The sequence below is a fragment of the Vipera berus genome (assembly GCF_964194415.1).
Source record: "Vipera berus genome assembly, chromosome: 1".
In the NCBI taxonomy this organism is placed as follows: Eukaryota; Metazoa; Chordata; class Lepidosauria; order Squamata; family Viperidae; genus Vipera; species Vipera berus.
Genome location: NC_138202.1, coordinates 30,202,247 through 30,225,065, shown reverse-complemented (window position 1 = coordinate 30,225,065; position 22,819 = coordinate 30,202,247). Strand labels below are relative to the sequence as shown.

Here is a 22,819-nt window from a genome sequence, read left to right as displayed (position 1 = left end):
AGGTTTTCATATTTTTTGTTAATGAGTTTGGGGTTGGGAGTCCTGGGCTGTATTTCTTTTTTTAATCTTATTGATGCTGTAGTTTTTGTGTGCTTCTTGCCTCAAATTAGGGGAAACCATACTACTGAGTTTTGCTTGAGTTGGGGTGAAAGATTCTTTAAAACCTGGCTCTGGATCCTCAGGTTACTCTCCTCTGATTTAGATGAATGGGAGGTTTCAAGAGAATTATCTTTCCCATCCACAGGCCGTGGATCAGGGGGTTCTCTCACCATTTTTATGTCTGAGTAGGACCGTTTCTGTACTCATTGGTCTGCTAAAAGTGCTATTGTAATATTTTTGCCCCAGATATACATGGCTAGGAAGTGAGGGTGAGGAGGGGGGATTTTCTTTTTAAAAATTTATTTATGTAGCCTTACGTATTGCTGTTTTCCAGATTAAATGTTGGGGGATGACTGATTAAGAAAGCGACATTTGGCATTCATCTCACTCCAGCATGTCCCTCTGTGCATCGTCTCACAAGGAATGTTCTCATTTGCCACCGATTCAAGATCTTGGATGTAGTAAAAGAGAAGCCAAAAGCGCCGTCTCTGAGCACAACTCTCCCATCCCTTTCAGCTGCAGCCAGGCTGCTCTGACGGTCGAGCACAGCCCCATCTACATTCCATCCTGTTATATGGAGAACAGACCCGACTACTCGGCCATGGCTTTCTACAGCCCTTCAATGATGAATTATAACATTCCAGGCAATTTCAGCGATTCAGAAAATGCCACTTTAAGGCAGGCAGCGAGTCCAAGTATGTTGTGGTCCAGCCCTGGTCACATATCTCCTCTGACAGTACACTGCCAATCATCGGTTTTATATGCAGAGCAACCGAAAAGCCCTTGGTGTGAAGCCCGACCTGTGGATCACGTCTTACCTATGCACAGGTAATTTTAAAAATTATATATTTAGTGCTAAATATCCAGTCCAGTGTAATATGACCAAGAAACAGAATGCAAAATGCTTAGGCAAAATGTCTGAATAATTGTGTTTAAATATAGGTCATGGGGTGAAGAAACACAGCCCTAAAAGATGATAAGCCTTTTGCCTTCCTTGGAATCTGTCTGATAGCAGCTTGAAGGGCCCGTCTGTTTTAAATGGGGCAAATAGCGTGAATTATTTCTCCAGAAATGCTTCTCTGATCAAAGTATTGTTTCTTCCACCCACAATTTGCTTTCACAGTTGGGACAGCCAATCAGAGATAACCCCATGAATATACATTTTGCCTTTTTGCTTTGAAATAATGAAAAGATAGAAATTCTTAATATTTATCCATGTTCTTAAGTAACTCTTATTTCAATGAGAATATATGAACACAGTTCAGTTACAGGTTTAGATATTGGAAGTCAGAGCTGAGATGAAATTTGAACTTTCAGACATTTGGTTTGACATTTAGGGGATGATGTAAGAGAACAGAAATCTTGGGAAAGGATTTTGATGGTGCAATAAATATATTCAGAAGAGAATTGTTTTAAAAAATATTTCTGAGTTTTTGATAATGCAAAATTGTACCTGCATAGTATTTGTGATGTATAGAATTCAATGGGATTATTTCTCATTGCAAGGCTGACTTTTTTTATGAAAAAAGGAGCTATATTTATTAAATAATTTACTTTTTTCTCCTGTACTTGGAGAATTATTTTTTCTGGACCATCCATTTTCTCTGATATGCAATGGATGGAATTAGCATATGATGGACTCTCAGTATAATTGGACTAGAAGAACCTCAAACAAGTCCTACATTTTGATCCTACAGTGGTCAACTTGGAGTCTATGGGAAATACACAAATAGGACATTAACACAATACCTCTCTGTTTTCCTCAGAAATTAGCATGCAGAGGTGCAGCCCCTCTGATGCTGGAGAAATATATAATGATCAGGGCTAGTAGCCACTGATTGTTTTCTATCCTTCATTAATTTGTCTAATCGCATGATAAGACAGCCCACATTGGTGGCCATCATTTCATCCTGTGGTTTGTTTTGTTTAATTGAGTTACTAAGATGAACAAGGCATTTTGAATCTAAGAGATTAGACATTTAAAATGCCCCAGCTTTGAGTTCTAGCCATTCTGGACATATTTCAACTTTGTAATAGCTTTGTTTTAGTTTGAAACAGGTGCTTTAAACTTAACAGAAATTTTCTAACCATTCTGAAGCACTCAAAATTTGATTTTTAGACCACCCCTAAATTAAAGAGGCATTTTAAGAATTCCTATCTATTTTGAATTTCCCATCATTCAGCTTTATTGTATAAATCTGTGCTTGGAAATAAGTTCATTTTCATGGAAGTTAAAATGGTTTTAGAGAACTCTAGGGTAAAAATCTTGCTAAGTATAGAAATTTAGTAGGTTAGTGGCTATGAAAGAATCTAAAGTTACTGAGCAAAGAATGACAATTTTTCTGGATAATACAGAATTTTTTCTGCAAGTAACATAGAGTCTACGTCTTCAAAAACAGTTCACTATGGGAAGATTCATTGTGTTACAATTAGGAAATGGTGAAATACCCGAATGAAGGTAGGATGGGGAGCAAAGCTGGTCTATTGTTAGGCATAGTGAAACACCTCCACCCCTACCTGAAGGAAGAGAGCCTTGTTCCTCCTGAACTTTCTTTGTGTCAGCCTGCTTAATTAGGAGATAACATTGTATGTACCCTGAACACATTCGGTTCTTTTTAGCTGGCCTGATTTTGATGATATGGGGAGGATACCAGCATATCATCTGTATTAAACTAAGACTCATAGTCTGGTCAATTTAGCAGTATGAAATGGGTGAAGGACATCAGCTTATCCTTTGCCTCAACTAGCGAAATGGTTTTGACCATTCCTGAAAAGAAAAAGGTTTTAGTCCACTATCATGCAAGACTGTAGTCAGCAATAAAATGTTGGATAAGAACACCATATATAGCTTTTGAGATTCCCAAAGGTGCCTTTCTTTTTTTTATTAAAGAGTTTTACAAAAACAAAATTTTACAATATATCCCCAAATCCCCCCCACCCCAAACCCACCCACTTCCCCCCCACTTCCCAGAGCTAAATACAGGATTATAGTTATAATAATCATATTCTAAATAAAAATTATGCATAATATACAATTAACCAAATTCATAATGTGCTTTAACTCCCCTTTAACATAACTACATACAAAGTACCAATAACAATATCCCACTAAAATCTACTCATAAGCTAAATGGAACTTTTTAGTCCCATATTTGTTCTGAATATAATCTATCCATCTCCTCCAAACTGAAATATATCTTTCCTGTGAATGATCTTTCAAGTAAGCAGAAATCTTAGACATTTCTGCAAGATTTGAAACTTTAAGCACCCATTCTTCTATAGTAGGCAAACTATCCTTCTTCCAATATTGTCCCACCAGTAACAGTGCTGCTGTTATCATATTCAACATCAAATTAGTTTCTTTAACATCACAATCTACGACATCAAAAGGCAACTGGACTTTCTTGCTTTTTGAAAAGCATCTTGGAACAACCATGACCTGGATGATTGATTGAGAATCTCCATAGACCTACAGATTTTGGGATTCTTTATTGAAAAGGGGTAGTATAAAAATGGAGTAAGAATAGAAATTTTGGACATAGTTTTAATTTCAGACAGCTTTGGGTCTGTCTCAGTCATCTGCAACAACTTTCCTCCAGATGTCTTATTGCTGTCATCTCCAGATATCATGGGAGATAGTAACTAACACATCTGTAAGGAACAAGTTGGGGAAGGCTACATGGGCCACTCTTTTAGTGCCTTGACAAACCCACAGAATATCTCATTTGAGTGGAATTGTACAATGAAATCCTCCATTCCTTTTGAAGGGTAAGTGTAAAGAGTGATTTCTCATCTTCAAAATGCTCTGTCTTTGCACACATTCTCTTTCACAGTTGCACTTCCCCTTCTGTTTCATTTTTGTGGTGCTGTCTTAATGCTGTGTTCATGACATCAATTTATTGCCATGGAAACAATGATTGTGGTATTGAAAATTCATGAATTGTAACTTAAATTAAAAGTTCAAAGATGAACTACATGGAGCCGGCCCCTCCCTTTACTTGATTAAATGAGCATAGGGCATTTTATTTTTTTATTTTTTTCCTAATGAAGGATTTTGTTTTCAAATGTGACATATAAAACACTGTTTGAGTTTTATAGAGATTTTTTTTAAAGGATACATGCCCTCTTAAGCCTCTCCTCCTTTCTGAAACCCAGAGACATTTGTCACAACTCAGAAATCTACAGATATCTGGATGTGGCTTCTGACTGTAGTGGCTTCTCTTCTGCTCATCTGTTCATCAAATCCTTTTGGACTTGCACATTGTCCCTGATCACTGACAAGAAAGGGAGAAGGCTATCAAATCTCTTTTTACTTAAGAAAGAATAGAGTACACTTGGTTTGTCTCAGAAGTAAAGAATGTAATTCATATGTCCTGTAAAGTGTGCATATAAGCAGGGATGTTCTGGGATATGTGTGTGTAAGTTAAAAAAAAAGTCAGGCTAGAGACGTGTTTTTCAAACTTAGCAACTTTAAGATGTGTGGCCTTCAACTCCCAGAATTTCTCAACCAGCATGGAGGAATTCAATTCCACACATCTTAAAGTTGCCAAGTTTGAGAAGCACTGAGGTGGAAGATTCAGCTGTATGACTGAAATTTTTGAAGGCTTTGATCACACAGTGAAATCCTCTTTTCTAGTTTTTGGGGATTTTTTTTACTCCCTTTCCCCCTGTGGATGGCTGTGCAGCTGAAACAATGTTTCAGGCCTCAAAAAGGAACAAAATATGTGTTTTAATCTTTGCATTTGTCAAATTTCTGATTTGGTGGAACACAGCTTACTTCTTGCATATTTGTTGAAGGAATGTGGTCCATAGCCAGGATAGCCAGAGGTCCCTAGCAAGGACAGCAGATGGAACCTATTTACCTTCGTCTCAAAATAAAATCTATACTATTCAAGACCAGTCAATTTTTTTTGTCACATTAGCTTGAAAAACTCAGAAGCCTCTATTCCTGCCCCTGCCAATAAAAATAGAATAAGAAATCAAATAATAAAAGTGAATGAATGAATGAAAATAATCAATGAAATGCCTAGCAATTAATACTTTTTGTGGTATTGATTTTTGCTGCCTAAAGAACTGCTTCACTTGGCTTAACACTGTGGCACAAGTAACTTTGCATGTGTATCATAAACTCCTAACTGCGCAATGTTCATTCTGCTTAATCAGTTTGCTAATTATTATATCACCAGCCCAAACTAGTAACTGTGTAAATGATTGGGGGAGAACGTGGTAATTGCAATGTAGCACAACATCTGACTTCACATATCTAATGCTTGTCAAGTTTAATATATTGCATGTTTTAATAGCTGGTGCTTGCAAAACCTGGTGCGTTCTGAAGAATAAGTATTCTATTTTTATGATTCTAATCCATGCAAGTTTCTGCAAGATCAAGCTTTCCTTTATTGCACTTCCCACTATGCAAAACTTCATGTGGATGATTAAAAAAACCAGAACATTGTGGAGGCAAAATACAACATGCCTTTGTATTGTATGATGACAGATTTTCTCCTTTTCTGCCACCAGAGACACCCTGAAAAGAAAAAACAGCAGCAGTGACTGTACCAGTCCCACCACAAACAGTCCTGGTTCAAAAAGAGATGCACATTTCTGTGCTGTATGTAGTGATTATGCATCCGGATATCATTATGGGGTTTGGTCATGTGAAGGCTGTAAAGCCTTCTTCAAAAGAAGCATCCAAGGTAGGGAAAACAGGAAATCCTGGGGAAAGAATTCAGTTGAATGCAATGATTTTTATAAGAATCTGAAGATAAGTTACACAGAGCGACCAGGGAGGTGTGCAGAGGAGGGTCAAAAAAGTCAAGATGACAGCCAACAACTGTTATATGTAGATCATGATGCAATCAAAAAGAAGAGCATTTCAATTTATGTAGTTACAATTATCATTTGGAATTTTAGACCCAATCCCACCGCAGATCCACTTGAGACCAAATCTTAATTAAATTAGCACAACTTTTTGGAGAGGGCTTAAGGCTATACTACATATATTGCAGAACTGGGTTATTTTTTTCTGTTTTGGGAAAAGTTTCTCTCCTTTTCCCCCTTCCAAAACAAAATGTGAAGTTTAGTTTGAATTTATTTTACAATTTTGGGTATTTCTTTTCTCAAAATATTGGAAATCATGCACCTGAAATTACGGGACAGTACACAAACTGATACTCCCTAACAACAGCCAAACTAAACATTATACCATCTGCATGATTATTGTAGCATTTCAGAGAGATTTTAGAAGAGATTTAGCAATGTGCATGGTAAATTGAATTATTATGTATAGCTACTAATAATTTAGCATTAATTACTGATCGCTGTATTTCTTCCTGTTATTAATAACATCTTATAAGCTTTCTGTTTTTTTTAAATCACTGAAACTTCTTCAGGTTTCATTGTCCCAACATTCACTGAGTTGGTGGAATTATGGAAGGATACTTTTATATTGGAAAACTGAACTGTTTGATAGTTTTGCTGCAGCGCTACATGCTCTGTCTCAAATGTATATATATAGAGTTGTCACTAACTGTGTCTTGGAATGGTAATGTTTGAGAAAAAAAGCTTACAAAAAAGGAGAACACTTAACCTTATCCATATTCACAAGGTTTAAGATAGAACAAGGAGAAACCAAAATGAAAGCCCTATAGTACAGTGGTAAACTAAGACTTCCATTCAACTGTAGGCTTTCCTTCCTTCCTTCCTTCCTTCCTTCCTTCCTTCCTTCCTTCCTTCCTTCCTTCCTTCCTTCCTTCCTTCCTTCCTTCCTTCCTCCCTTCCTCCCTTCCTCCCTCCCTTCCTTCTTTTTCAGTTTGAATAAAGTGTTAGATAATTTAATATCAGAAAAATAGAACAGTACCACTCCTTTTATATGGACATGGTGTATAATTAGAAAGAAAAGAGGATATTAAAGTTTAACTAAATAAGAAATGTTTCCAATATTTACAAATTTTAAAAATTAATCTGAATCTGTACTTAATCCACAAAAACAACATATAGATACAGAAGATAAAGCTTTGGAAGACCTCCTATGTTTGCAAAAGCATGGGAAAGCAGCCCTGAAGCATAAATCATACCTTGATTTAGGAAAATATTGGCCAACTCTTTTGGAGAGATAGGGCTAACTCCTTAAATTTTAATTTTAAGATCTCTATTTATTGTTTTAATGTTTTATATGGCATTTTTATTGAATGATTGCAAGCTGCCTAGAGTTGTGTTTGGTGAGAGGGATGGCATATATGTTTAATAAATTAAAAAAATGAATGGACATTGAATGGAACATCATTGGAAAGGGCATCAAAGAGCATTTTCTTTCCTATTCCATTTAAGGTTTCCTTTTCATTCCCAATTGTATTAAAACAATAGACTCAAAATAGGCCTTAAAAAGTACCAGTCACTCTTCACTTTTAGATTCACCACTAAAACTGGACTCATTTCTTCCCTTTAGTATATCAGGTAGTTGATGAAATCTACTGATTAAAAATCAAAGTCCCATTTTCAGTGGCAATTATGAAAAATCTCACAGTTTGATTCTAGGTACATTTGCTCAGATTTTGCTCACTTCAAAAATATTTATGTACATTGTTTCAGTCCCAGGACAAATTCCTTCCCCATATTTATTTTAATATTTGTGTTTACAATTAAGAAAATATCATTGTTTCAATGGGACTTGCTCCAACGTAACTTCAGTTAGGAATGTTAAGCCTCAGATCTGTAGGAACAGTATGAAGTGGGCTGCAACAAATTAAGGTAATTGAAAAAAGTAAAATGTTTACCTGGCATATGATTTGGTCAACTACACTTTAGAACTGGACAAGATAACCTTTTGAAGGCCATGACATATGCTGGACACCTGGCATGACAACATTTTTATCTTTTTTCCAGGGGACCTTTGATTATAATCAACCTTCACTGCCAAACACTGAGTTCACATCTGTTCTATACAGACTACCCTTTCCAAAAAGTGTTCAGCAGTTTCCCAAAGCAGATTTTTCTATGCATAATAGAAAAATGGGTTTTTTGTGTTCTTTTTGGTAACAGCATCAATGAAAACCAGCCCCTTCCTTAAATTTATTTATTATTTGGATTTATATACTGCCCCTCTCCCGAAGGACTCGGGGCGGTGTACAGGGCAATTAAAACACTATATACAACACATAATATACAAAAATTAAAATAAATTAAACCAAGTAGCCCTAAACAATAAAACACGTTCTAAAATGTAAAATTTAAAATTTAAAATCTAAAATCCCAGTCCCTCAGTCCAGGCCGGCAAGTTCAAATAGCCAAGTCTTCAGGTCGCGGCGGAAAGAGCGAAGGTCAGGAGCCATCCGGAGCTCAACAGGGAGCTGATTCCAGAGGGCAGGCGCGCCCACAGAGAATGCTCTCCCCCTGGGGGCCGCCAGTCAACATTCCCTGACCGATGGCACCCTGAGGAGGCCCTCTCTGTGGGAGCGCACAGGACGATGGGAAGTTAACGCCGTCAAAAGGTACTCCCATAAATAATCCGGACCCATGCCATTTAGGGCTTTATAGGTCATCACCAGCACCTTGAATCTCACCCGGAAGACAACTGGAAGCCAATGCAGCTCGCGGAGCAGAGGTGTTACATGAAAGTATCGGGAGACCCCCCATCACAACTCACGCGGCTGCATTCTGCACCAGCTGGAGCCTCCGAGTGGTATTCAAGGGCAGCCCCATGTAGAGAGCATTGCAGTAGTCTATCCGAGAGGTCACGAGCGCATGAGTGACTGTGCATAGGGCATTTCGGTCCCACTTGATAAATCTGATAGAGACAAAGCTGCCTTTTAATTGGAATGACATTTCTGAATAATGTGAGAAAATTATTAGATTTCCTTACAAGAGGCCATTTTGGGAGCAGATTTGGAGTGGGCAAGTGGTTTTCAGGGAGAAGGAATGATTTATAGTTGTATTCTTCCCTTCCACCCTTTTTTTCCTCCAAGTAACCATCACATCTGTCTCTATCACTTTGGACTTTTAGATGTGTGCTTGTTAGAACTTATAAACCTGAAGATGAAGAAAACAGATGAAATAAAGATTATAACAGAATAACAGAGTTGGAAGGGACCTTGGAGGTCTTCTAGTCCAACCTCCTGCTTAAGCAGGAGATCCTATACCATTCCAGACAAGTGACTGTCCAGTCTTCTCTTAAAAGCCTCCAGTGATGGAGCACCCACAACTTCTGAAGGCAAGCCATTCCACTAGTTAATTGTTAAGTACAGCTATATTTTATTAGGACACTGGAGTTCAGAAATGGAAGACACATCTACAGTATAAGAAGAGATAAACAATCATTTTTATAACCCACATCTAGATCTTAACTAAAAGGGACGTGGTGGCTCAGTGGGTTAGGACGCTGAGCTTGTCGATCAGAAGGTTGGCAGTTTGGTGGGTTGAATCCGGAGTGCCGCGTAACAGAGTGAGCGCCTGTTACTCGTCCCAGCTTCTGCCAACCTAGCAGTTCGAAAGCACGTAAAAAATGCAAGTAGAAAAATAGGGACCACTATGGTGGGAAGGTAACAGTGTTCCGTGTGCCTTTGGCATCTAGTCATGTAGGCCACATGACCACGGAGACGTCCTTGGACAAGCACTGGCTCTTTGGCTTTGAAACGGAGATGAGCACCGGCCCCTAGAGTCGGAAACGACTAGCACGCATGTGCGGGGGAACCTTTACCTTTACCTTTAGATCTTAACTGCATGTCAAGTTCTTATTCTTGTAGCCAAAGTCTAAAATAAAAATCTAATAGGAATCTGTCTTTATTCTTAATATAAATTGATTCTGAGGATTTTTCTTATATGGTAGGAGAGGTAGAATGGTAAAATGTATTGTTTGGTACCAACCAATTACATTTTTACATGATGTTTTTCCTTTTCCTCATATTCACAATAATTCTTAGGCTAAACTAGGACAGCAAAATTTGGCCATAACCTCCTACTGACCTTGATGTCTTATCAAACATTTCACTCAGAACATCATGGTCTAAGTCCAGGCATTCAACCCCAAACATCATATACAGTATAGCCTCTAGACAAAGGTTGAGATAAAATGTTACTAAGAAAATTTGCCTTCATTTGCCTTCATTTTTGAACAGCTATAATTTGCTTTCATTATCATTCGGCCAGAGTTTGTATTATCGACTTCCCCTTTAAAAGGGAGCCTGGTTGTCAAATAAATTTAAGAAAAACGATCTACTTTGAGTAATTCTCTATTTCTCCACAGAAGGAAAAGACTGTTTTTCCATATTCTCCTTGGTCTCTACTGAATCTTTGTAGAAAGGTTAAATCTAGTCCAAGGATGAGAAACCTACCAAAATAAAAGGAAATATTTTAATTCAGTCATGTTGTAGTTTGCAAAAGCAAAACAGAAGCCTCTTCTGCTGATCACAGTCTTTTTCTGTGATATACTTGCCACAATTTGCCTCTTTCTACTGAAAGGTCTTTCAAAATGTATCTGCTGCTTTCATTAAGAATTGAGGCATAGCCTTTGGTCTTTAGCCCTTTTACTTGCTGTATTTCTCTATTGATTAGCCTTTCAAATAAGTTCTCAAAGATTATAAGCCGATAACACTTCTATTATTCTATTCTTTTCCCTTAGCACCCTTGCATCTAAGGAAGATCCTTCTTTCCCCAGCTGCTTGTCAGTTAGAGGACATGTTCATTCTGAATCCTCTCAATTTGCAAGCTGCAATCCTAAGCGTTCTGATTAAGCAAATTAATGAAATGAGACAGCTCTAATGAACATACAGCCCTAACAAAACATGCATCTTCGCTGAATGAGGAAAGAGAGAACACATTTTTCCATGTTTGTGTTGCTAGGATGCTCTTTGTTAGCTCAAGGACACATGTGACTCTTCTGGGTCACTCTTCCTCTGTCTAGGGTTCTCCAAGGACAGTCTAACCAGATGTGTTTCCCACACTAGAACCAGTAGCTAGCTCAAGATATAAAATACCTTTTCTCCAAAACGAGGACTAAATCTATGATTTTATCACAGTATTTTTAAAATGTACCTTCTTTTATCCCTCCCTCCAGGGCACAATGATTACATTTGTCCGGCAACAAACCAATGTACAATAGATAAAAACAGGCGCAAAAGTTGCCAGGCCTGCCGACTCCGGAAATGTTATGAAGTAGGGATGATGAAATGTGGTAAGTTCTTTGCTCCCTTGGGCATTTTCTCTTAATAGAGTTTCTCATATAATTTTTTGCTTAAATTCCCAAGCAGATACACACTCTGATTCAGAAACAGTTATGCACGTGTAAATTCCATTAATGTCAGTAGTAGGTGGATCTGAAGCTTTGTTTGGTTACTGAAGCTCCACTTCATCTTACTTTGGGTAAGAAAAAGAATTTGGTGAAGAACTCATCCCAGCAAATTTTTATCAGTACTTTAAGCTACTGTACTAACTTCCCAGTTAGAACAACGTTCCCAATCTCTTTCCTCCAGATGTGTGTGATTCCAGGTTCCAGAATTGCCTGGGAGTTTAGCTGTTAATCATTTAGACAGGAAATTCTAATTGCAACAAAACATCTAGGAAAGTACTAGTACTAAAGTATGAAAGTACTAAAGTGAGATTAGCCTATGATAGAGGCATGAATGGAAATCTTCCACAAACTGTTTCCTGTGAGACTTTAAAGAAGCTAGTTGAAAATATTATTGAATTTCAAATTCTCATGACTTCTGCTCAGTTGTTTTTCAACAAGTCCATTCAGAAATATGCAAAAATATTATAATAATCTATGGGTTGTGTGTCCTTGTTTGTATTATTTGACTATAAGTACCCAACTCACATGAATTTACTGGGATGTTGTTCTGTCTTTGCCTTCTTCCCACATAAAGACCCACTTGTTCTTCGGAGATAGCTGACTGTGCAAACTTCCTTGATTTGCCAACTATCTATAGATTGTGTGATTACTACTTGTATTTTGCTTAGATTGTGGCTTGGTCACATTTTTATTAACCTACTAAATCAACATCTAAGAGAAGTATCCTAGGGTTGTTGTTGTTGTTAGCTGCGAAATCGTGTCTGACCCATCGCGACCCTATGGACAACGTTCCTCCAGGCCTTCCTGTCCTCTACCATCTTCTGGAGTCCATTTAAGCTCATGCCTACTGCTTCAGTGACTCCATCCAGCCACCTCATTCTCTGTTGTCCCCTTCTTCTATTGCCCTCAATCTTTCCCAGCATTAGGCTCTTCTCCAGTGAGTCTTTCCTTCTCATTAGGTGGCCAAAGTATTTGAGTATCCTAGGGAGTCAATGGTAATTTACAATTGGTGAAATTTTTGGCTGATGCAACAAGCTTGATTTCATATACATCTTACATTATGTACTGACTTTTCCAGAGACTTGCAATGTGTACATGAGATACGTAATGCAGAAATATCTTTCTTACCTTCTTATATCCATTTTATGTTCTGTTTCAGTGAAGCCTCTTAAAACAGCTTACAGTTTTAACATCACAGTTCCATGACTACTAAGAAAATTTAGTGAGAAAAATTTGGTCTCAGAAGATTCATTGAAAAAAGTTTAAGCGATGTATATAAATACAAACACCAATAAAAGTTGCAAAACAAACAGAAACATCAACAGTATCCCAAAAAGAATATACTTAATCCAGGGTCTGATGTTCATTTGAAATTATGGTATCTACCATATAGCCTGGACTTCATTTCCACTTGCCCATTAGGGCAGCAGTGGCCTAACACACAAGCTTCATCTCCAGACATCCAACAATCCCTCTGCAGACATCAATGAGCATTTTATGTGCTGAGCATTAAGAACTGCTGCAGAGAGTTTTCAAGCATACCAGCATTCAATGATTAGGCACATTAATAAGGTGTTACTATAGTCTGCTTGTCAACAATTTTAATTAAATGTGTCCCTATCAGGATCTGTAGAGGCAGCCATGCATCCCAGGTGTTGCTAGTGATGTCTGCATGTATTTTTGGGGAATGGACATTTTTACATTTTTTTGTACCCAGGCTAAATCTTTGCAGGGAATAGAGTCTCTGAGTAGTAGCTAAAAAGCATTTTCCCAACTGCTTTAGTAATAGTATGATATTCCTATCCTGTCCTATATTTTCCTCCAGAAGCTACTTGATACTGTCACAGGTGGCCTGGCACAATAATGAAACTGTCCATATATAAATGTGTACAGAATGTACGTACTTAGGAACTATGAGTTCATTGGTTGGTGGGGAGGAGGAAATATTTAGGATATCCAAAGGATTCCTTCATAAAGCAATAAGAGTGAGAATCTTTTATCTTTCCAGAATAGGCATGAAGATAGTACAACTTTTAAATGACTTATTTTTGTATTCTTTTCCTTGCAACTTTGAATTATATTTTCATTTCAGCTTTGATTACATCCTGGTCATGGCGTCAATAGCAGCCAATGATCTGCTATTACTTAACACAAAATGTTTATGTGCAAACCACTTTTTGAAATGTTGAAAATGTATAGGTATTTGAAACCATAATAAAATGAAGAACTTAAGTGATGAATAATAAGGTATCTTCCAATGCTTATTCTCTTGTTAATAAACAAAAAAAAACCCAAAACCCCAAGCACAAGTAACCAAGTGTACAATGAATTTTTAAGTGTACAACCTTCATTCTGTTTAATTACTCTGTTAACTACTATACTCTTCAGCCCAAACTGGTACCTGTTCAAACGACTGGCTAGAGAACATGGTAGTTGTAATCCAGCACAACATCTGAATATATGTAGTGCTTGTCAAATATTCTAGTTTATTATATTACATATCTAAATTGCTAATTCTTGCAAAACCCTGGTAGGCTTTGAAGAAAAAAATATTAAATTATTTAAATTAAATTATTAAAAATATTAAATTATTCCTAAACTCAGATCAAAACATTTCCTGTGACTTTATTTTGTTAATCACTCAAGATTTAAATATTCTGGTTGTAAATATGCATTTTGAATATACATACATTCATTTTTACTTTATTCATATATGTATACAAGAAATCATTTGAGAGAGAAGGTTTGTATTTTTTCAAAATACAAGAATGCTTTCCTAAACTTCTGAGTAACAGAAAGGAAGGCAATTTTTTAAAAGAAAAATATTATTAACATTGTGCTTTTCTACTATAGATGAAGTTTTCAGTCTTTTAATCTGTTTTCCATGAAGAAAACAGTATCTTACTAATTAGGAGTCTGGGAGAGGAAAATGGAATATACATACATACAGTATATTGAAATCAAAGCTAAACTCTCTCATTTTAACAATGTAGATTATTTGCAGGCAACTGTACAGTAGTATGTCAGCCTTGATTTCAGGTTGCTTAGATAAAAATAAGCATATCTCAACAGCAGAAGGGACCAAATGCTTACCCTGATCACTTAAAAGGAAAACTTTCTATTGTTCAACATGCATCTGTTAATTTAAAATAAATCAGCATTAACAATACACTGAGATGGGGTGTGAAGTAAGAACTATTTTCTGCCCCACAATCATGAAGGTATGAATCTCATACTTATCCACCATGGTTTGGTTAGGTTTCATTACAATTTCAATCTCAATCAAAACAACACAGCAGTTCACCAACCCATATGTGACATTTATGACTGGGTATTTAGCCAATGGCTGAGCATTGATCATTGTTGAAGAAATATAAAATACGTGTTTTTCCAAGAATAAAATTCCATTGACTAAATTTAGAATTTCACTGTCCATTCTGAGATCTTATAGTGATCTCACATTTTCCATAGATAACCAAAGCAAACTAAAAAAATCCAAAAATAGGGCCTATAACACCATGTGGTTCCTTTTGAGAAGATATGAATCATAATAAAACTGAGAAATAATAGTACCTTCATGAGATGATGAAGATGATGGAAGAGGAAGAGAAAGTCGAAAGGAGGATATTAGTCACTTTCCCAACTGGATACCCTCCTGATGTGTTCGAATACAGTTTCCATCATCCTCAGCTGGCCTATTTGGAGAAGGCTGATCTCTGTACAATTTCAATTCTTCCTGTCATCCCTGTCACATTTTGATTTTCTTGTTTTCTTTGTTTGAATTTTCTTTGACAAATAAAGAAATAAAATAAAAAGGTGGCACCCTTCTTTGGAGAAAAGGCTAGATCTGAATACAAGTGTTAGGTTTGTTGAGTGAATCTTTGCTACTCATAGATATACTTTCTTGTTTATCACTGAATTACATATCACCTCTGACTTCAGAAAGTGATTCTTCTCTATTTGCAAAAATGTAGAAGAACACAGTGTTGTCTCAATGTGAATTAGGAAATAGAAAATTAGGAGACAGACAGGTAAGAGAGGCTAGACATGTAAGAGGGACTAGAAGCATTTTGATGACCTGCAAGATCCATACTTTGGATCAGGTTTCCCAACCTTGGCAACTTTAAGACCTACGGACTTCAGCTACCAGGATTCCCCAACATGGGGAGTTGAAGTCCACATATCTTAAAGTTGCCATGGTTGAGAATTCCTGCTTTAGATATTTGGTCCAGCTTCAGTAGTTTTAATGTCTGCAATTGGTGCCTATTTGCTTATTTTTTATTATTCTTTATTAAATTTATTTTCTGCCCATCTCACCACAAGGTGACTCCTACACTGTATTTTGCTTGTATGTTTATACCTAAAAGAAATAATTCAAAAATGAGGATCTGGTGTTCATTAATCCATCTGAAAATGTAGCTCTGTAATATGTCCCTAGAACATCTCACTGCTTTTTTTTCTCGTCAGTAATAAGGAAAAAAATATATAATAGTCTGAGAACCTATGATCAAATATTTAAACAGAAAATGGAATGAATAATTTTAGATTTGAGAACAGGCGAAACAGGACCAGTGATTGCTTCCATTGAAGATTTAAATAGATCTAATGCACAGTATTCTTTTAAGGCTTAATAGTTGTAAATCATCAATATGCCCTGTACTGGCTGAAATTATGCTTCCGCTCTTGAAAATGGAAATTGGCAGTGGAATGCTAGTGTGCCAAAGGACTATGGCAGGAGGTCCATGGTTCTGTCAATGAAAGTAGCTGGAGTGTTATGTGAAAAATGGCAAATGGGACTGGCACAAAAATGTTATCGCTTTCGAAAGGAAGCTTAGTTACTTTCTTTGAGAAATCCTTGTCTGTGTTTCTGGAAGGATCATGGGCCAAACTGGTTATGGATCTCAGTCTGAATTGGAAAGGGCATTGAAAACCTTGAGCCTTTTTGGTGGTGATGAGACTGTCTAAAATTTAATATGGAGCAAAGGATTTATTGTTTTTAAGTAGTCAGTTATTTGTTTTCTCCAGAAAGATATTGGTGGGAGCTTGTTAAATTTTTGCAGCTTGCCTGAGTCTTGTTAGAAAAACACACACCAATCTAATGTTGCGATAGTGAAAAACAATTTAATGTTGTGATCATGAATAATAGTGAGACAATGTGGACAGGGGCGCTGAAGACGTTTCTTCTCACAGGACCTAGTTCCATTTCTTCAGAATGTGAGAAGGACACAACAGGATACAGACTGAGTTCACATATCCTGCTGCATAACCATAATGTGATTCATTTGGTTTGTCTTCCATAAATGAATGCAGTCATTGTAGTTTGGAACCAGGCTTTCTGACTGAGTAAGATGCAGCCACTCAGCCAAGTGGGCTTTTTTCAGTAAACATAGTTAAGCAAACTTGATTTTGCACAATGCAGGAAATCAATCATCAACCAACTCTGCATTGCTATCCCTAAGGTTAGTGAAACAACTTTCTTCATAGATACGAATTATACTCTATCAACAATTAAAATGACTACATGTGCTGGCTGTTAATGTATGAATCAGTGGACATATTACGAACACCAGAATGGATTTGAATTTTTAACAATTATGCACACTTTGAGGATGTGTCCTATAGCCCCTTGTGTATGGGGAGTAAAGTCACTACCAGGAATCCTTCTGTTGATTCATAAATTGTAATGTCTGCTCTGAAATGGAAGATTAGAGATTGAAGTAGACTATCATCTAAAGAATATATGTTTTTATTGGGCTAAATTCTGCAATTTGGTTTTGTATTGAGAATAATTTGGGAAAAATAATATGAAAGTAGTTTCTTCTTGAGAACTTTTGTCACACCAGCGGATTCCTGAAAGTTAAAACTGGGACCTTGACAATAATTCACAATTTTGAATATGGGTAGGAGAGGAATAAAATCAATACAACATTGAAAAAAGAAAATAAACCTAGTGCCTCAGATTCAAAGTAAGGTATAAGGAAGAGACAATACATTTATTTAGAGGCCTTGAGAAACTAAGGCAGGTGTCTTCTCAAATTTGTCCTCCAGAACTCCGGGTATTTTTCCCCCACAACTTGTCTTACTTTTTTCAGCGCTGGCTGGGGGCTCTTCTTGCATTGCTGGAAGAGCTGAGAGGATGTGGAGTCCCAGTGCTTCAGCTGCTGAATCTCTTTTGCCAACTTTCTGATATTGATTCCCAATTGAGCCAGGATGGACAGAACCATTTATTCAGGAAGAGAGGAGGTACTTCCTCTTTTTTTGCCTATATAATATGCATTTTTAAGGCATCTAGATTAGGTAGAGGAAAGCTGAGGGGGCATGGAATATAGCTTTAATTTTGGGGTGGATATGTGTGTGTGTCTCCCCCCCCAGGTTTAAGAATAACTTTAAATCCAAATAATAATTTTTTTAGTCTTGTAGAATGCTATCTCTTTTTCTTCTTACTGTCAATTAGCTTTCCTCCCACTGCGACACCTTAGGCAGTTTTCAACTGCCTTTCCCGATTTTGTGCTATCAGTATTTGAGAAACTTCAGTTTTCATAATTAATCCCCATTGAGTATAATCAGGAGTCTGGTCTCATATGGAAGGCAACATTTGCAGAAGCTTGGATTAAAGTACAAAGAAGGAACCCAGAGAGTCTTTCACCCACTAGGACAGTGGGATAGACAAACCAGTAATTTGATGAGACCATTTCTGCTAACTCTGCACAATGCAATTAGTGTTTCTGTTTTTCCTATTTTTATTGATGAGGATGGCAATACAGTATGTGCAAATGAATTAGGCACTGATTTCTTATATATGTCAGTGTCTACATGTGTAGGTATGCGTCCATTCATTTCTTCATAATGACTGCATTTGACTGTCAAAACGACAGGAATATTATTTAATATGCATCATGGTTTGGCAGCATAATATATTCCAGAATAGTTTAAGTTCTATTAATTATTTAATAAGCAACCATTTTATACACGCTGCCAAGGGTTTTCTTTTTTTGCATGTTGTAATCATGTGGAAAGGAATGCGGTGGCTCAGTGGGTTAGGACGCTGAGCTTGTCGATCAGAAGATTGGCAGTTTGGTGGGTCAAATCCCGAGTGCCGCATAACAGAGTGAGCGCCTGTTACTCGTCCCAGCTTCTGCCAACCTAGCAGTTCGAAAGCACGTAAAATGCAAGTAGAAAAATAGGGACCACTACGGTGGGAAAGGTAACAGCGTTGTGTACGCCCTTGGCGTCTAGTCATGCTGGCCACATGACCATGGAGATGTCCTGGCTCTTTGGCTTTGAAACGGAGATGAGCACCAGCTCCTAGAGTTGGAAACGACTAGCATGCATGTGCAGGGGAACCTTTACCTTTACCTTTAATCATGTGAATGTTTCCACTACAAGTTTCTTTAGCTAAATAAATACCACTTAGGTTTAGAACTTATGAAATGAAAAAAATCATACCAGAGAACCAACAATTTAAAAAAAATTATTACAGTTTGAATATTTACATGGAAAAGAGATTAATACTCATAAAATTGCTAGCTATTAATATCTTTTGATGAGCGTGAGCTAGGGTTTGGACTGAAAGTGATATATTTTTGCAGATGCTTTCATCATTCTATTGCATCTCTTAGGATCTTATTAATTTTCATTTTCAGTTTAAAAAGGGCTTAATTTCTGGTTATTACTGTTCTAGAAGGAAGTTTGAAACTAATAATTGTGGAACATGGGTTTTCTTTGTGTTTCGGAAAGAAAGGGAATATGGACTGAGGTATGCAAACACCTGTAATAAGTGTCATCTCTGATATGAGGGTGAGGGTGCATAGTGGGCTGGATTGTTGCAAACCATTCTTCTGAATTCTGTTTTTGTGAATTTGTATACAAACAAGGGGGACGCGGTGGCTCAGTGGGTTAGGACGCTGAGCTTGTCGATCAGAAGGTCGGCAGTTTGGCGGGTCGAATCCCGAGTGCCGCGTAGCAGAGTGAGCGCCTGTTACTCGTCCCAGCTTCTGCCAACCTAGCAGTTCGAAAGCACGTCAAAATGCAAGTAGGAAAATAGGGACCACTACAGTGGGAAGGTAACAGCGTTCCGTGCGCCTTTGGCGTCTAGTCATGCCGGCCACATGACCACGGAGACGTCCTCGGACAAGCGCTGGCTCTTCGGCTTTGAAACGGAGATGAGCACCGGCCCCTAGAGTCGGAAACGACTAGCACGCATGTGCGGGGGAACCTTTACCTTTACCTTTTATACAAACAAGACTGCAGAACAGTGTGGAAAATTGCATTTTCCCAAATACTGTTTTATATTTTTCAAGTAATAAAATGATACACAAATGAAAGTATTAGAGAACAGTTTACCGAAAAATCCATGTGAGTTTCCTTAACATGTACATATTGATCTGGATATGGGATGAAATAAATTCAAAGCTGGAACAAGATATTGAGAAAAAAATTTTTTTGGCAAATTTGTCTATTCCCAGAAACACAGTGTCCTCAGTTTTTAAGTAGATAAGATTTCAGTGATGTTTTGTTGTGCTTGATTTCTGAGTAATAATTTCTGCATTATTCTTTCTATCTGAGATTTCGGTTTCCTAGGTTTTCTGTTGGATTTGGACTAAGAGACTTTTTCCCCTTGCTTTGTAAAATTTAAAATGGCAAGGTGTGATAAAAAAGAAAAGAACATTTAAACTATCAGGAGAACCATACATGGTAGCCTTTGCCAAACTGACACCGTCAAGATACATCAGGCTATAATTTCTGGATACTGTGGTCTATGCTGTCTGGAATTGATAAGGACTATAATCCAGTACAGCAGGAGAGGACCAGAGTGGAAGAAGACTAAAATATAGAGAAGCCTATTGGCTGTTCAGGATCAGCATTAAATCCAAATTGTGGCCCAGCATCCTTATCGACCCCCTGTAGCTGGAAGTGGAGAGATGTTCCCTCCTATCTCTGTCATCTCTTAGCAAATGAAGGCCAACTGTGTCACCTCTGCCCTAGTTGGCAGAGAGGATAAGAATGTTGTGGTCAGCATGGCTCAGGTTGTTCTTTGTGTTACAGAAGTTAAGCTGATCCCTTGGGTCAGACTGTACAAGTTCCACATTTACATTTATTTCTTTTGGGCAGCAAAGTCTTGTACAAATTTATCATTAAGTTGACAGTGTACTAAAATTAGTTTTATTCCATAATTATGGAAATTGCATATATGATCTATGAGCCAGTTTGGTGTAATGGTAAGGCATCAATTGGGAGACTGTGAGTTTTAGACCTGCCTTAGGCATGGAGCCAGACAGGTGGTTTTAGGCCAGCCACTCTCTCAGCTCTAGGAAAGAGACAATAGCAACAGCCAGTGGCGTAGTGTGGGTTGTCAGCACCCAGGGCAAGGCAAGTAATTTGTGCCCCCTAACCCGTGGATTTTAGCACTCGAGTCTGCACTGTCCCTCCCCCAGATAGTCCCTCGCTCTCTCTCCACACCGCACCGCATGCCTGGCACCCCCCCTCCACAGTGGGCGGCGACCTGGCGGCTCGGATCGGATTCGCACAGCCAGCACTGCAGTGAGAGAGAGTGAGTGAGCCAGGCAGGGGCAGAGAGCTGCGAGTGCGAGCGCCCCCCCCAGATGTTGCCTCCCCTGCACCCCCCACGCTACGCCACTGGCAACAGCAATAGCACTTAGATTTATATACTGCTTCATAGTGCTTTACAGCCCTCTCTAAGCTGTTTACAGTGTCAGCATATTGCCCTCAACAATCTGAGTCTCATTTTACTGACCTTGAAATGATGGAAGACTGGGTCAACCTTGAGCCGGTCAGGATTGAACTCCTAGTAGTGAGCAGAGTCAACCTGCAATATTTCAGTCTAACCACTATGCCACCACAGCTCTTAATAACGAACTATGTTCCCAAAACCTTGCCATGAAAATTGCAGGGATTAGTCTAGGTAGTCACCAGGGGTCAAAAACTGTCACAAAGGCACACATACACAAAATAATAATTAAAAATTCTGTGTTCCTTCCCCTTTATACTTTGTTCCAGTCAGATTACTGATTTAAGACTCATATGCATGGGCGATGTACAGGCCATTCTCTTACAAACATATCCAGAGTCTCAGAGCCATTCAATCTGTATCTAACATTTAAGTGTTTGTTACCTGGATAAGGTTAATGTATCCTCCTTATCCTGACACAGGTTTCGCTGAAGATGCAATCTGACACAATCTGCTAGGTATTCTGTTGGCTGTGTTTTCACATAGAATTTGAGGGTATGAAATTAGATTGGCAGGTCTTGGCAACTTTAGACTGGCATGGAAACATTGCTTCTTGTCCAGTCCATACGGATTCTCTAGCAAGGCCATTTTCTAGAAAAAGAGTCTAGTTATTTCAAACTAGGTTCTTCATATGTTTGCCAGCTCTCCAAGTTGATCTGAGTGAATTTGGATCAGTCTGTGATTCAACTGACCTAATGAAGTAGGAAAGAGACACAGTTCTCTTTTGACTGTATCACAAGGCAATTCTCCCATTCTTGTCAGCTGTTGTTTAGGCTGCAATTGAATATGGGTTTTGAAGAGGCAGAGGAACTAGAAATCAAATATCCAACATACGCTGGATCATGGACAAAGCTAGGGAGTTCCAGAAAAACTTCTGCTTCATTGACTATGCTAAAGCATTTGATTGTATGGATCAACTGTGTGGATCAACTGTGGCAAGTTCTTAAAGAGATGGGAGTACCAGATGATCTTATTTGTCTCTTGAGAAACTTATATGCGGGTCAAGGAGCAACAGTGAGAACTGGACACAGAACCACTGATTGGTTCAAAATTGGGAAATGAGTCTGGCAAGGCTGTATACTGTCACCCTGCCTATTTAACTTATATGCAGAGCACATCATGAGACAGGCAGGGCTAGATGAATCAAAAGTTGGAATTAAGATTGCCGGGAGAGATATCAACAACCTAAGATATGCAGATGATACCACTCTAATGGCAAAAAGTGAAGAGGAACTAAAGAGCCTCTTGTTGTGGGTGAAGAAGGAGAGTGCAAAAGTTGGCTTGAAACTTGAACATTAAGAAAACCAAGATCATGGCATCTGGCCCTCTCAGTTCCTGGCAAATAGATGGGGAAGAAATGGAGGTAGACAGGGACTGCAGCCAAGAAATTAAAAGACGCTTGCTCCTGGGGAGGAAAGCCATGGCAAATCTAGATAGCACACTAAAAAGCAGAGACATCACCCTGTCAACAAAAGTACGTATAGTCAAGGCTATGGTCTTCCCAGTTGCAATGTAGGGCTGTGAAAGTTGGATCATAAGAAAGGCTGAGCACCAAAGAATTGAGTACTTTGAACTATGGTGATGGAGAAGACTCCTGCGAGTCCCTTGGATTGCAAGGCAATCAAACCGATCAGTCCTAGAGGAGATCAACCCTGACTGCTCTTTAGAAGGCCAGATTCTGAAGTTGA

General features: G+C 38.1%; 1 protein-coding gene across 1 annotated transcript in view; it reads left to right on the top strand.

The window, feature by feature from the left end:
* Window positions 1–493: 493 nt before the first annotated feature.
* The window catches only part of ESR2 (estrogen receptor 2), a gene marked incomplete at its 5' end in the record, with an annotated part of 54,544 nt that continues 32,218 nt past the window's right edge, over window positions 494–22,819 (top strand). Inside the window, 3 exons of the mRNA XM_081314223.1 lie at window positions 494–927; window positions 5,620–5,795; window positions 11,150–11,266. Of these exons, the coding sequence (XP_081170349.1) occupies window positions 494–927; window positions 5,620–5,795; window positions 11,150–11,266 (727 nt within the window). The remainder of the gene's footprint in view (window positions 928–5,619; window positions 5,796–11,149; window positions 11,267–22,819) is intronic.